The 12,568-nt window shown below is 39.8% G+C and overlaps 2 protein-coding genes and 1 long non-coding RNA gene across 3 annotated transcripts in view; 1 reads left to right on the forward strand and 2 right to left on the reverse strand.

Moving 5' to 3' along the window:
- LOC145449604 (uncharacterized) overlaps nt 1-12,568 on the reverse strand; it is a 353,567-nt gene that overhangs the window by 142,732 nt on the left and 198,267 nt on the right. The window lies entirely within an intron of this gene.
- LOC145449605 (uncharacterized) overlaps nt 1-12,568 on the reverse strand; it is a 166,763-nt gene that overhangs the window by 91,690 nt on the left and 62,505 nt on the right. The window lies entirely within an intron of this gene.
- Nucleotides 1,678-12,495, forward strand: LOC145449592 (dihydrolipoyllysine-residue acetyltransferase component of pyruvate dehydrogenase complex, mitochondrial-like). The gene is made up of 11 exons (XM_080327980.1): nt 1,678-2,245; nt 3,275-3,425; nt 4,156-4,253; nt 5,010-5,129; nt 7,728-7,922; nt 8,551-8,723; nt 8,786-8,903; nt 9,714-9,813; nt 9,876-10,038; nt 10,604-10,743; nt 11,940-12,495. The coding sequence occupies exons 1-11, from the start codon at nt 1,741-1,743 to the stop codon at nt 12,067-12,069; spliced, it is 1,893 nt and encodes a 630-aa protein (XP_080184106.1). The 5' UTR covers nt 1,678-1,740; the 3' UTR covers nt 12,070-12,495.

The following is a 12,568-nucleotide window of genomic DNA, read 5'->3' on the forward strand; positions in this document are numbered from 1 at the left end:
ATAATGTTTTGACCTAATCCTCTAGCCAGGATCTGTTGATTACTGTCTGTTGGTAGAGTACTTGCACCTTACCAGTTGCTAACCATTAGCATCTGATCTCCTCTCACTGGCTTAAAACAGTCATTTGAAGTCAGTAACCTTGCTTGTCACGCCGCTAAGTTGACCCTGTCACGCGAAAAAAGCTTCTATCACGCAGGATTTATTTCAAAAAAAGGACGGAGATTCCAATCAGGCCGTTAGGTCTGCTAGCATCCTGGTTACGTTATGTGATGTGACGATAGGGGGGGCGCGAAATCTTTCATCATCATAAGGGTGGGGGGGGGGTGTCCTAAAAAATTGAGAACCATTGTTCTAAGGTAAATACTTCCTATATTCTTTTTTACGTTTAATTTCTGGCGCGACAGCCCGATCTCAAGGCCCACGCAGTTTGAAAAGTTTCAACTGCTAAACATCACAGAAATCCTAAACGAGATTGACATAATTCGGATCGCGAGTGTGATTTTAGATTGGCCACTCCAGTTTTAATTATTTCAGTGATGTGTTTATAAAAACGATTCAAGCGTGTTTTAGGTAGATTCGTTCTCTCTATGCGTAGAATTGGGGTATTAATATATTATATCTACACATATAAAAATCGTGTCTGAAGCTAGCATGGTTATGATGCTGTCAGCATTGTGTGTCATGGAACTGAACAAAAACTGGAATTAGTAAATCTATTAACAGATCGCTGCTCACAGATTTAAATTTCAATCCTGTTCTAAGAATCGGGACAACCGACTTTCATCTCTGTAGTTTTGACAAATTGGTTATTGAGGTCGACCAGCCTATGAAACCTCTCCACTATGTTTCTGACTCGTGTACGAACTATACGATATCATCAAAGCAATGTTTGGTCCGTTTTAAATAGGCACATATATTATCTCTATGTCCTCACTATATATGTAATCAAAAACCAATATTGCGTTTTGGTTTATAATTCCAATTTTATATAGAGCGGCACGCGGATGGTTTCAGATGTTGAATGCGGCCCGTGAGCTCAAAAGTTTGCCCACCCCTGGTCTAGGGTCTATAGCACTCTGTGACCATTGATAATGCTGTCATATTATCATTTACGCAGTACTTTTCCTGAGAACGACTCAGAAGAGTGTAAATTGGCGTTCAGCCATTCACTTGTTCGAGCAAGATATATAGGCTAGTGCTCGAGGAACTGTTTGAAAAGATTTCTTTGTATAATTGTTGAATTTTGATTGAATTCTGGTATAGCGAATCAGAACTTCGAAAAAAAAAACAGCACGTAAGATGGTACCATAATGAATAGACCTATAGAGCATAAAGATAATACAAATATAGTGTGCTTTTTGTTTTGCATAAAAAGGTAAATGCATGAAATAATGAATGGTATACTACGATTTTGTGCTACGATTGTTGATATGCAGATATACGATGTTCTTTTGAATTCTCTACTAGTTGTTGACGATTACCCCTGACGAGTGTCAGCCGAAAATATTCGAGTTCATTTCAATATGAATATATAATTCAATCTTTGATAATGTAAGCTAATCGTCACTCATGGTACCATTTTGTTACGGTATGTCTGAATTCCAATTCAATTTTAATTTGAGGGAAATAATTCAATATGCCTATAAGCAGTAAGCACCAATTTCTTGGATATTGATACGTACTTGTTTTAATTGATACTCCAGATTCCCTATCGCCTGTCAATTATCATAGTATATTGGAATGCTACGTAGCTTTAGTGCAGCCCGGTGTGCTAAAGCTTTACTTCGACATGCATTCGAAAAGCGCCCAAGTTCCAACAGCATAAGAAGACTAAGCATTGCACGACCAACACAAAGCCAAAAAACTCTAAAACCATATGGCAGTGCTTTCTCAAAATCATCGATACAGTGCGTTTATCCAGCCTCGAGCAGTGTGTTCTCGAGGCATGTACGCTTTTACACGCTGCCCCCATACACAGAGATCGACTTGCCTGCTCTGTCCCCAACGATGGAGATGGGAACAATTGCTAGCTGGGTAGTAAAAGAGGGTGACAAATTCGAACCGGGAGACTTGCTCGCAGAAATAGAGACTGACAAAGCCACAGTCGGATTTGAAGCGCAAGATGATGGATATATTGCAAAGATACTTGTCGCAGAAGGTACAAAGGATGTTTCGTTGGGAACTCTTATTGCGATCACTGTTGAAAATGAAGAAGATGTTGCAGCGTTCAAAGACTTCAGTGTAGGTAAGGTTCCACTTGTAATATATTTGGAGTGTTAATCTGTGCCAATTAGATCTTTTAAAAACCATTCAATTATTCAATGCTCTCTGTAAACCTGCTCAGTGCTCACGTACTTCATTAGAGGCAAGCTGTGGCACCTATATGTTGACTATAACACTATTCCGTGGACTGAGAGTGACCAAGGTTATTGGTATTAGCATAGTCATATTTTCCATGCTCTATTTTCTTGTTCCTGTAAAGATTGTTGTGAATCATTCCAACTTTCAAGTGTATTTTTAATGTCAGATCCTTTCACTTCACCAAGTGCGTATTGACATAGAATCTGGATGGAATATGGAAATTGTAGGCTACATCTTGAATATCACAAGCTTATTCACAACTGGTGTGAATCCCCCTCTTCAGTATAATATATTCCATGGCGTGATTTATCGAATCACAGTTAAAGGCTTCAAATAACGTTGTTGCATGGGTTCAGGGTGACTTCGACTGTATACAAATTATCATGCATCGCATGCCTATGGTAGTTTTGATGATGAATTACACAATTTACTGAATAGAAAATAATGGAGCCCTAAATGTAACTTCTGGTGATTAGTTCTAGCCATGTAGCTAGTTTGCTGTAATTTGGACATTATTATATCAAAATTAAATTTAAAAAGTTGAACAAATTCCGCTAATCATAAATTCCATTTCAGTTCAACTCTTTGTGTCCATCTTTTATTATTGGCAATGATGAATGCCGGCTACAAGGCATAGTGGTATCAATGTCATTATGTACTAATTTCATCAACAGCCAATATTCTTAGTTCATGCCGAACTGGCTGTATACTCAACTCTCTAAATTTCACATGAGCAGATTGTATGTAGGCTATCTATTACTAGCACATGATACATTAGGGATATAGCTCTTTCACTCCTGCATTTTTTTCGCACTAGGCTCTTTCCAACTGTCTATTTGTGCTTGCATCTAGCTAACTACTGTACTGCCATACCTCTTTTCAACATTCTTTATTTTATTTTGTAATCTCAAAGATCAGGCAACATCGTCGCAGCCCCCTGCTGCCCCATCGACTCCGACCTCGACCGCAACACAACAAAATGCTCCATCAACACAATATCCTGAACATGAGAAGATTGCGTTGCCGGCGCTATCTCCTACCATGACCGTTGGAACTATTGCAACGTGAGTGATTTCTCTTTCGACTGCTTCTCTTCTTTCGAAGTGATCTACCAGAATTGATCAAAGTATGCAGTGTTGCTACTCAAGTAGAAGTAGAATTATTGTAAATTTCTACTTTATTTCAAGTAGAAGTATGCTGCGATAATTAAGATATGTATACTCATATCTTGTGATTGTTGCTATACAATGTTCTTTCTAATTCTCTACTAGTTGCTGACGAGTGTCAGCGGAAAGTAGCCTATTCGGGTTCATTTGAATATAATACGTCGAAACTAATTCAAGTAGAAAATGGAAGATCTGAAGAGTAAGTAGTTTTGGAGTAGATTTGGTCGAAGCACACATTTTGCAGTTTTATCTGATACTGTGGGTTGGTTCTTTTGAAATTACAAGATGTATCTTCGCGGCTAACACAAAATTGCTTTGCGGGTGGCACTATAAATGGTCGAAATATTCGAACATCTATTCAGTCACCTGACACAGGAATGATTTCAAATGGTTCTCATAACGATTTCACTTGCGTTGATAGTTCTGAAAGGCCTAATTGTGAAAAATAATTGTTCTATATGGCTGAAGAACTGTTCAAGTACTTCAAAAACATATCCACTTCACTTAAGTAGTTGAGCACTTCAACAGGATAGAAGTACTTTGCTGCTGACCTCTGGAAACTACTGTACAAAGTACACGGATCGGAATTTATAGTCTAATATCTCGTCTGATCTTTTTCTCGTTTTAGATGGGCCGTGAAAGAAGGCGCCAAAGTTGAAGAAGGCGATTTGCTTGCCGATATTGAAACTGATAAGGCCACCATGGCGATGGAGGCCTCAAATGAAGGTTAGTTTGGAGTTGTGATCTATCCAGTTGGACAAACAGAACACTGAAAGTGATCGCAGCTATGCTGTGTGAAAGAAAATTTAGGTGTATATACCACTGGTTTATAATCCGTTACTGTACCAATAGTTTACTTTTTTTACAAATAATATATAAATATATCTCGCAGCAAAATAATCTGCTTTTTTTCGAACACAACCAGGCCATGGCTCAAAACTCTTCCATCGGCAAACACTTGCTGGAAAACCCAACGTGTGCTATCATGAGGACATGTTCTTCATGTTGGCAAATGGTCGTAATTTATTCCATTCGTCTGTTCTTGAGTCCAATGTCATTACTATTCGTCAACCAAGTCTATGCCAAAAGAAAGATATCATATAAAAATCGCACATAAACTTGTGCATGCGCTATAGCTCTCTCGTATTTTTAATTTTACGCTATGTTACGTCATTATTGACGATACCGATTCTTGATAACCATAGTTTTTTGAATGCTCGTAAAATAGCTGACGGTAACCCCTGACGAGTGTCAGCTTGAAAAGCTTCGTGAATAAGTATGAATATATTATTCAAATGCATTATGAAGTTCAGTACTCCAAAGCCTCTCTTTCTGCACATCTACAAATAAGATCCAGGAGAACGAGCTCACCATATATACACCCTTTCATCCGAGTCTCACCTGATGACTCTCTCAATTCTAAATTTTGCACAATATCTTTATGGAGCGATCAGCGATTACTCGTGATCTTTATCGTTTCAGGTTATATTGCAAAAATTCTTGTGGCGGAAGGCACAAAAGATATCCCTCTCGGCACTCTGCTTTGCATACAAGTTGAAAGCGAAGCAGACATTGCTGCTTTTGCAAATTACTCAGCACAAGGTATTTGTTTGTTTGTTTTATTTTTGTCGATTCGTTGTTTATTTGCTAGACCTACTATATGTCAACTTCATTATCACCTTCAGTGTGGGGTATCCTGTGGAGCTGGAGCGAATCTTGGTCAGCTTAGAAATAGTTGGCGGGACCTGGATGTGGTCCAGAGTTACAGTTATGGTGGCCGGACTCAGATTAGAGCATAGCTTTTGATTAAGCAAGGATTTAATGCGTGCGTGATGAAACACATCAACGTAAATCTCCAGCCATTGACGTTTAATTTTGTTACAACGATAAATGACAATCAGATTCAATGGATCTATGTTGCTTTTGTGCAATTTTCTGCATACGCATGAGTAGAATAAGTTTTCCATATCGGAGTTGTGCCCAATTCTAGAAGTGGGCCTTGGATCCAGATAGGAATTGGTTCCCTTGTTTAGAAAGAATGATTAGAAGCAGAGCGTGAAATCTGCTACTCCACACTACTGCATTGTAGCCTATCACCAGGGAAACCAAATTCTTTTTCCAAATTTACCTAAGCACATCACAATAGCATTATTGGCCCTCAATATAATTAGCCATCTGTGGTGTTAGCATATTTATAAATTTATTTGAAATGTCTGTCAGACATTCAGTCGGGATCTTATTGACCTTAACTCAATTCCTATGTATTCATAATGTCAGAGCTGTTTGATTTATGTTGCCAATGTTGTGATGATTTTTTTCATGTCCAAGTGTGTGAGAAAGCTCTAATGCAGGGGTCGCCAACTCAAAATGGGTTGCGGGCCACTTTTCAAAATTCTTAGAGGCCGCGGGCCGCATGACTTTAATATCGAAATTAATATAGCCAACGCAGCGTATGATAACTCTACGCAAGTACAATGCTGTGCTCTCTTACATGGGCGATGGGCATGGTAACCAAAAAAGGAATAATATTTTACTGAACAAACACAAATACAACAAAAAATATCATGCTCATCAATTTCATTATATTTGAACTATGATCTGCGCACGATACCTGACAACACTCTGTAGCTACTAAACCAGGGTTGGCCATCCTTGTTGCTATTCACGGCCGCATTTCGATAACTCATGTAGCCCGCGGCCGCATTCCGGTGCATAGTGGTAATAAAAAAACTGGGGCCAAATATCCACGTTAAACTCACCATGTCCATTGCTGGTACACTCCGATCAAATCTATTTACTCATATCGGATTACTATGGTCACCGAGATCGTAAATATAGTCATGTTGTGAAGAGCGACAGGGAATTGTACTGCAGTCGCGCGAAGCGCGAAAATTTTTTCATGTTCATGACTAAATTTCGTAATTTAATATTAGTATAGCTTCACATATTATTATGAAATATATTTATCCTTTCTCGGCCCATGTGATCAGATTCACCGGTAGAGTTTATGCAGGGGGAATCTTCAAAAACTTGGTGAAGTTATTAATGATGTGGTGCATCTTTGGGTGACCCACTTCTCATTAGTCCCATATGTTGCATGTAGTTATTTCTTGACCTCCCATTACAATTGTCGTTATAGTGGAAATATATTGGATTCGCCCAAACGCAGGCCTACCAGAAAAAAAATTAATTCGGGATGAAAAGAACACGATTAAGTATTGGTATTTCTATATGGGGTGCATCATTCTTCTCTGCTTTTCGCATCTGTATTGTGGGATTTAGATTACAGCGGACACTGCTGTATTAGAACCCAAAATCAGCTCGCATTGAAGCGTGAGCAGCACGAAGAAAATTTCAAGAATAATTCAAACCTTTCATTAATTAGGGAGTCATTTCGTAAATTCAATTTGCATAATCTTGACAGCCGCCAACACATCCTAATTGAATTGAGTGTCGACGGCCGCATAATTTTTATTCCTCCATAGAATGATATTACCATGCCGAATCGAAGGAAAAGGGATATTGGGCACGGTAGAATTGCTAACTTTGAACAGCAACAACAATATGTTTAAACTGAAATCAATTACGGCATTTCGAATTGGTTTACTGAGCGTTCTTCCAAAATTCCTCCAAATCAGGCCGCGGGCCGCAAATTATGACCTCGCGGGCCGCATGCGGCCCGCGGGCCGCGTGTTGGTGACCCCTGCTCTAATGCCTTTGACTTAGCGTTTTGACAGTAACAGAGGGTGCCATTCAGAGGCATATATCATTCTTATACTCTGGCATTGTTCAGAGGCTGGTAACAATTATGGGACAAACATGGAGTGTTAAGTTTGAAAGTTTGTGAGACAAAATGCTAAATGAATGAAACATGTTCGAGGCTGAGTTGAAATCAGTCAGCGAGTTCGATGATGCGATAGAAGCTGGACTATTGCTCTGAAATGTTGAAGCCGTAAAGGAATTGCTAAGCATTAGTCACCATTTGTCCCTGGATCAGTGTTTTGACTGTTGAAACCAATAAAGACATATATTTGACTGTGACTGTGAATATAATTTCTTTCTTGTATCATGTCGTTTGCCGGAAGCTCATGTAGACATGCTGGTGAACTTTGCTGTTGATGCATTCAAAACATATCTTTAAACTTGATATAGTTAGTTTTATATATACTGTTGAAATTTAACCAGATTCCCACTATTTAGAAACGCCAACACAAACTGCACCCGTTCCACAGCCATCGACGGAATCGGGTCCTGCCGGCGTGCCCCCACCTGTCCATAAACCGCCAACGACAAAGTACGACGCAGCTCCAAGGAAACCGGAAGGCCGGATATTTGTGAGCCCGCTCGCCAGGAAGATTGCGATCGATAAATCTATCGACTTATCCCAAGTTCAAGGTGATTTGTCAATTCTTCCAAGTTAATAACAACTGCCGTTCTAAGATCATTTCAGCCCCCCCTCAGCATCGTAGAATCTCTCCTGTGGTGTGCACTGCGCAGTGGATCGGCGACTAATTCAGACGATGACTAGAGATAGCCAAAATCAAGTGGCCTAACCGGGTGATTCGATTAAAAGTCGAGTATTCCAATGCCACCTACTATGAAGTCATAACAGCTATAATGACCTGGAAAAATGAAAAATGGATGCTTTTCGCTGCCACAAAGAAAATGATGCCAGTTACACGTCTTCAAAGTTGATTTTGTATTTCTAGACAATGATCGTTTCTTCGCAATTTGTTAAGATGCGGTCAATCGCCAACTCACAGAAATGCCGTTACAACGAATATTCCTAGCCTTGTGTAACATGTTTTCAGTGCTGAATCACCTTCAACTGATGCTTCGAGATGAAGAAACTATATTTTTGAAAGATGAAATAATTCTTACTGCGAAGAGTCCATATTTTTGTTTCTCCAAATTATTGAATCCCACTACTTCACTCGAATTGTTGATACACTGAATAAATCCTTGTGTCAGGCTCTAGCAATAACGACATAGTGGAATGTTTTTTGTAATGGCTGCATTGCAGGTTCTGGGCCAGATGGCCGCATCAGACAACAGGATGTTCTACGGTACTTGGAGCAAGTGCCAAAATCTCCACCACCGCAAACGGCTTCAGCCACGGCACCAAGCTCTCCGCCTGCGGTAAAGCCTGTTCCGGGCGGTGACTACATTGACATCGAACTCACCAATATCAGGAAGGTACCGTCGCCGAAGGATGTCTTTGTGTGCCCACTTTTGACCTGTTTGTCTCTCTTATTAAGACGGTGGCTAAAAGACTGACAGAGTCGAAGCAGAATATTCCTCACTACTACCTGTCTGTGGATTGCGACATGGGCAATCTGTCGAAACTGCGAAAAGAATTTAATACGTCCGGTGACGGTGAGAATGCGATGTGTATGTGTTCATAAATAGGCTCTCAACACTGTGTATTCTAATGATGGTGAGCGTTGGGTTTTTAAATGGAGGGACGAATTATCATTGGCGAATACGAGACATTAGCATACATCAGTGGTACAATCTGTGTTACACGGGAGATTTTTGGATGGTAATTTTCTGCTTCGAGGATAATAATATTATTAGTAAATATTTAATTAGTGTTAAATAGCATAGTACTGCTATTTCACTAAACTGCATCGTCAATGGATTTCGTCCCCCCTGGCGAATGTTTTTGTGAGACAAGGCATTAATTGATGACATTAATCTCCCAATAGGTTGGGCTGACTGTTACTGACTGCTTGATCACTGTGTACTGGGTCACTGTGTACTGGGAATTAATTCGTAACAAAATAATGACAACGGCTTGACGCAGTTCAGCTGCCAAAGATCAGATATTGCTTAATTTGCCTGATGGTATGTGCAATCCCTGCCATATTGTTACATTACGTAAGTAATTTGTAGATAACCAATAAAAATGTGAAAAAAGAGATTATTTTACGAGATAAACATTGTGCGCCAGAAATAAAAACTTGAGAGTGTTTAAGAATTTTAACGTCACCGAGTTTGACTGTATCATTGTTATCTAATGATTATGGCAAGTTGTTGCAACTATATTTTACAGCTTCCGTGAGCTTCCTAAATATTCAAGAATATATGTGGCATGATGTTTCTAGCGATTTGGATGAATTTTATAGTGCAACTTTTTCTTGATTTACCTACCCTCATCAAAGATGGTCAACCCTTTACTTTCAGTGAAATTGTCAGTCAATGATTTCCTCATCAAGGCGGCGTCATTGGCTTGCCTGAAAGTTCCCGAAGTCAACTCACACTGGCAGGACACCTACATCAGACAGTAAGAAACTATAGGTATTTTTTCTTCAACTGAGAAGCCATGCAGTACTTTTCTCTCTCAAGATATAACAATGTTGACGTCAGCGTAGCAGTAAGCACAGAAAACGGACTCATTACTCCGATTGTATTCAACGCACACACGAAAGGTTTGGGGGCGATTTCGAACGATGTTTCGAGCTTGGCTAAAAAGGCGAGAGATGGGAAATTACAACCGAATGAGTTTATGGTACGTCGCTTTTGCTTTTCCAAAATTTATTGCATTCCGTAGCGTAGAATATCGGCACTGTAAAGTTTTGGCAGGAGTGCTCAAGTCACAGCAGTTGTGCAAGAAGTAATTGTTAGTACAAACAGAAGTAGCAATGTAAACTTCTACTCAATTACAAGTATGATGTAGCATATTGGTTTTCTAGGCATTCAGAAACTACATCACGTTGGGAATCAGGTCGTTTTGATTTAGCAAGTGACGAAACTTTGCTGTAATATTCATTTCAAGTATCTGATCTAGTTCACTGCGCGTCAGAAATTACGGTTCAATGATTGTTAGCTTTGGTATTTTGCCAAGTTGAGTAGTTATAGGTAGATAGATACCAAAGCAGACTATTCAAGGTATCTTTTGATGAGTTTAACGCAAGTAACACATATTGCGTTAACATGGTCTGCGTCACATTGTAAGAGGACTTTACAGTCTTGCTCCGATGTTGTTGTGTTTCTGCCAATTATGTCCTTTCACATTATGCACCGGTTTGGTAGTCTTGAATGTTCATTCAGACGTCGTTCTGTTTTTACTCCAGGGAGGCACGTTTACCATCAGCAATCTCGGCATGTTTGGCATCAAAAATTTCACGGCTATCATCAACCCACCGCAATCTTGTATTCTTTCCGTCGGGAGATCGCGAGAAGAATGCGTACCGGATAAGAGTCAGGAACAAGGGTAAGGCAGTTTTGGGGACGTAGGCCAATGCTCTGCAAGCGGGGTGTCGTGAGACGATGTTTCATTTATCACGGTGTGAAGATATTCAATGTAATAAACCGTACATACTTTATCTCACTGAGGACGAGTTCAACCATTAAAAATTTTGACGTTGCAATAGCAAGACAATCTCCATATCCTAATTTGACCGACAAAACTGACTGTCGTGCATTTATAATATGTTTGTGTGACATATTCCAAGTTCTCTATAGTGTTTGCGTTAGTCTGCAATAGGGTTACCATAATTTGGAATCGGTTAAGGAGGACACTTTTTCAAAATTTTCAAACCCAGAATTCCGGTGAAAAAATCTTGAGAAAATGGTTAAATTTTTCAAACTTCGTGGTCGGCTGACTAGAAAAAAGGTCAACTGTCTCGCTCAGCGCCCAAAATACAGTTTTTTCATTCACGTTTATAGGTGGTTGACTAAAAAAAGGGTCATTTTTGCGGCTCAGCTCCCGGAATACCCGCCGGAGCTTTACTTCGGTGCTAATTTACGGTATCTCACTCCAATTTGACCAAAATTCTAAAAAAGAGGACAAAATCGCAAAAAGCAGGACATTTGGACGTCCTCGGCGGACATTTTTAAAAACCTGAGAAAGGAGGACGTATGGTAACCCTAGTCTACAATGGTTAGCTTATGGAGTGTGTCGCAAGTGAAATACGGTTCCATAGCACTGGTGTTGGCAAACTAGGCATGTAGCGATTTGAACTCTTATATGCATCCTGCCATTTGGTTTTGAGGTTTTCGTGGAGCCGTCATCATGTTACGAAACATATCGCTCTTAACTTTGAAATTGACAAAAGAATCGAGTACCCACTACCCATACATGCACAAGACTTCTATCAATGCATATATGTCACGGCCTGAACGATATTCGCATTTCAAGCAGTCGTACTTGATAGCATGCGCCAATGACACAGGAACTAGCATATTCTCGACACCAAAAATCAGTCGTTCTTGAAGATCTCATTGTACGGTGTATCAATAATGGAATGAATAAATGTTTGTTAAATGTTGTTGTTGTCAGTAGTTCTTTAAATCTGGGCACGACTGATTACACGCCGGTCACTATCACGTACGAGTCTATAGACTTTCATCGCTTATGTTTTCCACTGCCATGTCTTATTGTAGTGTAACATGTTTTCTTTCTTGTAGATTTTCTGTCGTAACGGTGATGACCGTCACATTGAGCTGCGATCACCGAGTAGTCGACGGGGCCGTCGGTGCCCAATGGCTGCAGCACTTCAAGAAATATGTCGAAAATCCCACTACCATGTTATTATAAATTGCATTTATTTGATCAATAGCTCTATCAGACCTTGGATTTGGAATCTCATGGCCTACATTTACCTCCCGCGGAAAATATAATCCCTGTTCCATGTTGTATTGTCCTTGGATTTCCTTGTAACTGCCGTGTGTGATAAGCAGGGCCATAGCTACCACTATGGTCTTGTCAACTTGGGGTGCTGTGGTGTCCATTCTTTTAACGGGCGTCCTATCGGATTTTCTGGTGTCTTATAATACATGCTTGTGCGAGACGCCGACTGGTAGAGTTGCAGCCCTAGCGTTATGCGCTGATTTTTTCCGCTACTGTAACGTCATTGCATGTGGGATGTTTGGAAACTGGTAGAGAATGATTATCTCTTTCTATTATAAGTATTACAGGTTCATATTATGGTAGTGAGAGTATTAAATTGATGTTTGCAAGGCCGCTTTTGTTGTATATTTTATGTACTTTGAGTGGGTAATAATGAGAGAGAATTTTTATTTGTCAGTTAATGCAT

Source organism: Botryllus schlosseri, chromosome 11 (assembly GCF_051294905.1).
Source record: "Botryllus schlosseri isolate E-star chromosome 11, Bs_hap1, whole genome shotgun sequence".
Taxonomy (NCBI): Eukaryota; Metazoa; Chordata; class Ascidiacea; order Stolidobranchia; family Styelidae; genus Botryllus; species Botryllus schlosseri.

Coding starts and splice junctions, on each gene's coding strand:
- LOC145449592 (XM_080327980.1), top strand. CDS start 1,741: ATGCTACGTAGCTTTAGTGCAGCCCGGTGTGCTAAAGCTTTACTTCGA. Junction 3,426..4,155: donor ACCGTTGGAACTATTGCAAC/GTGAGTGATTTC, acceptor TTCTCGTTTTAG/ATGGGCCGTGAAAGAAGGCG. Junction 4,254..5,009: donor GATGGAGGCCTCAAATGAAG/GTTAGTTTGGAG, acceptor TTATCGTTTCAG/GTTATATTGCAAAAATTCTT.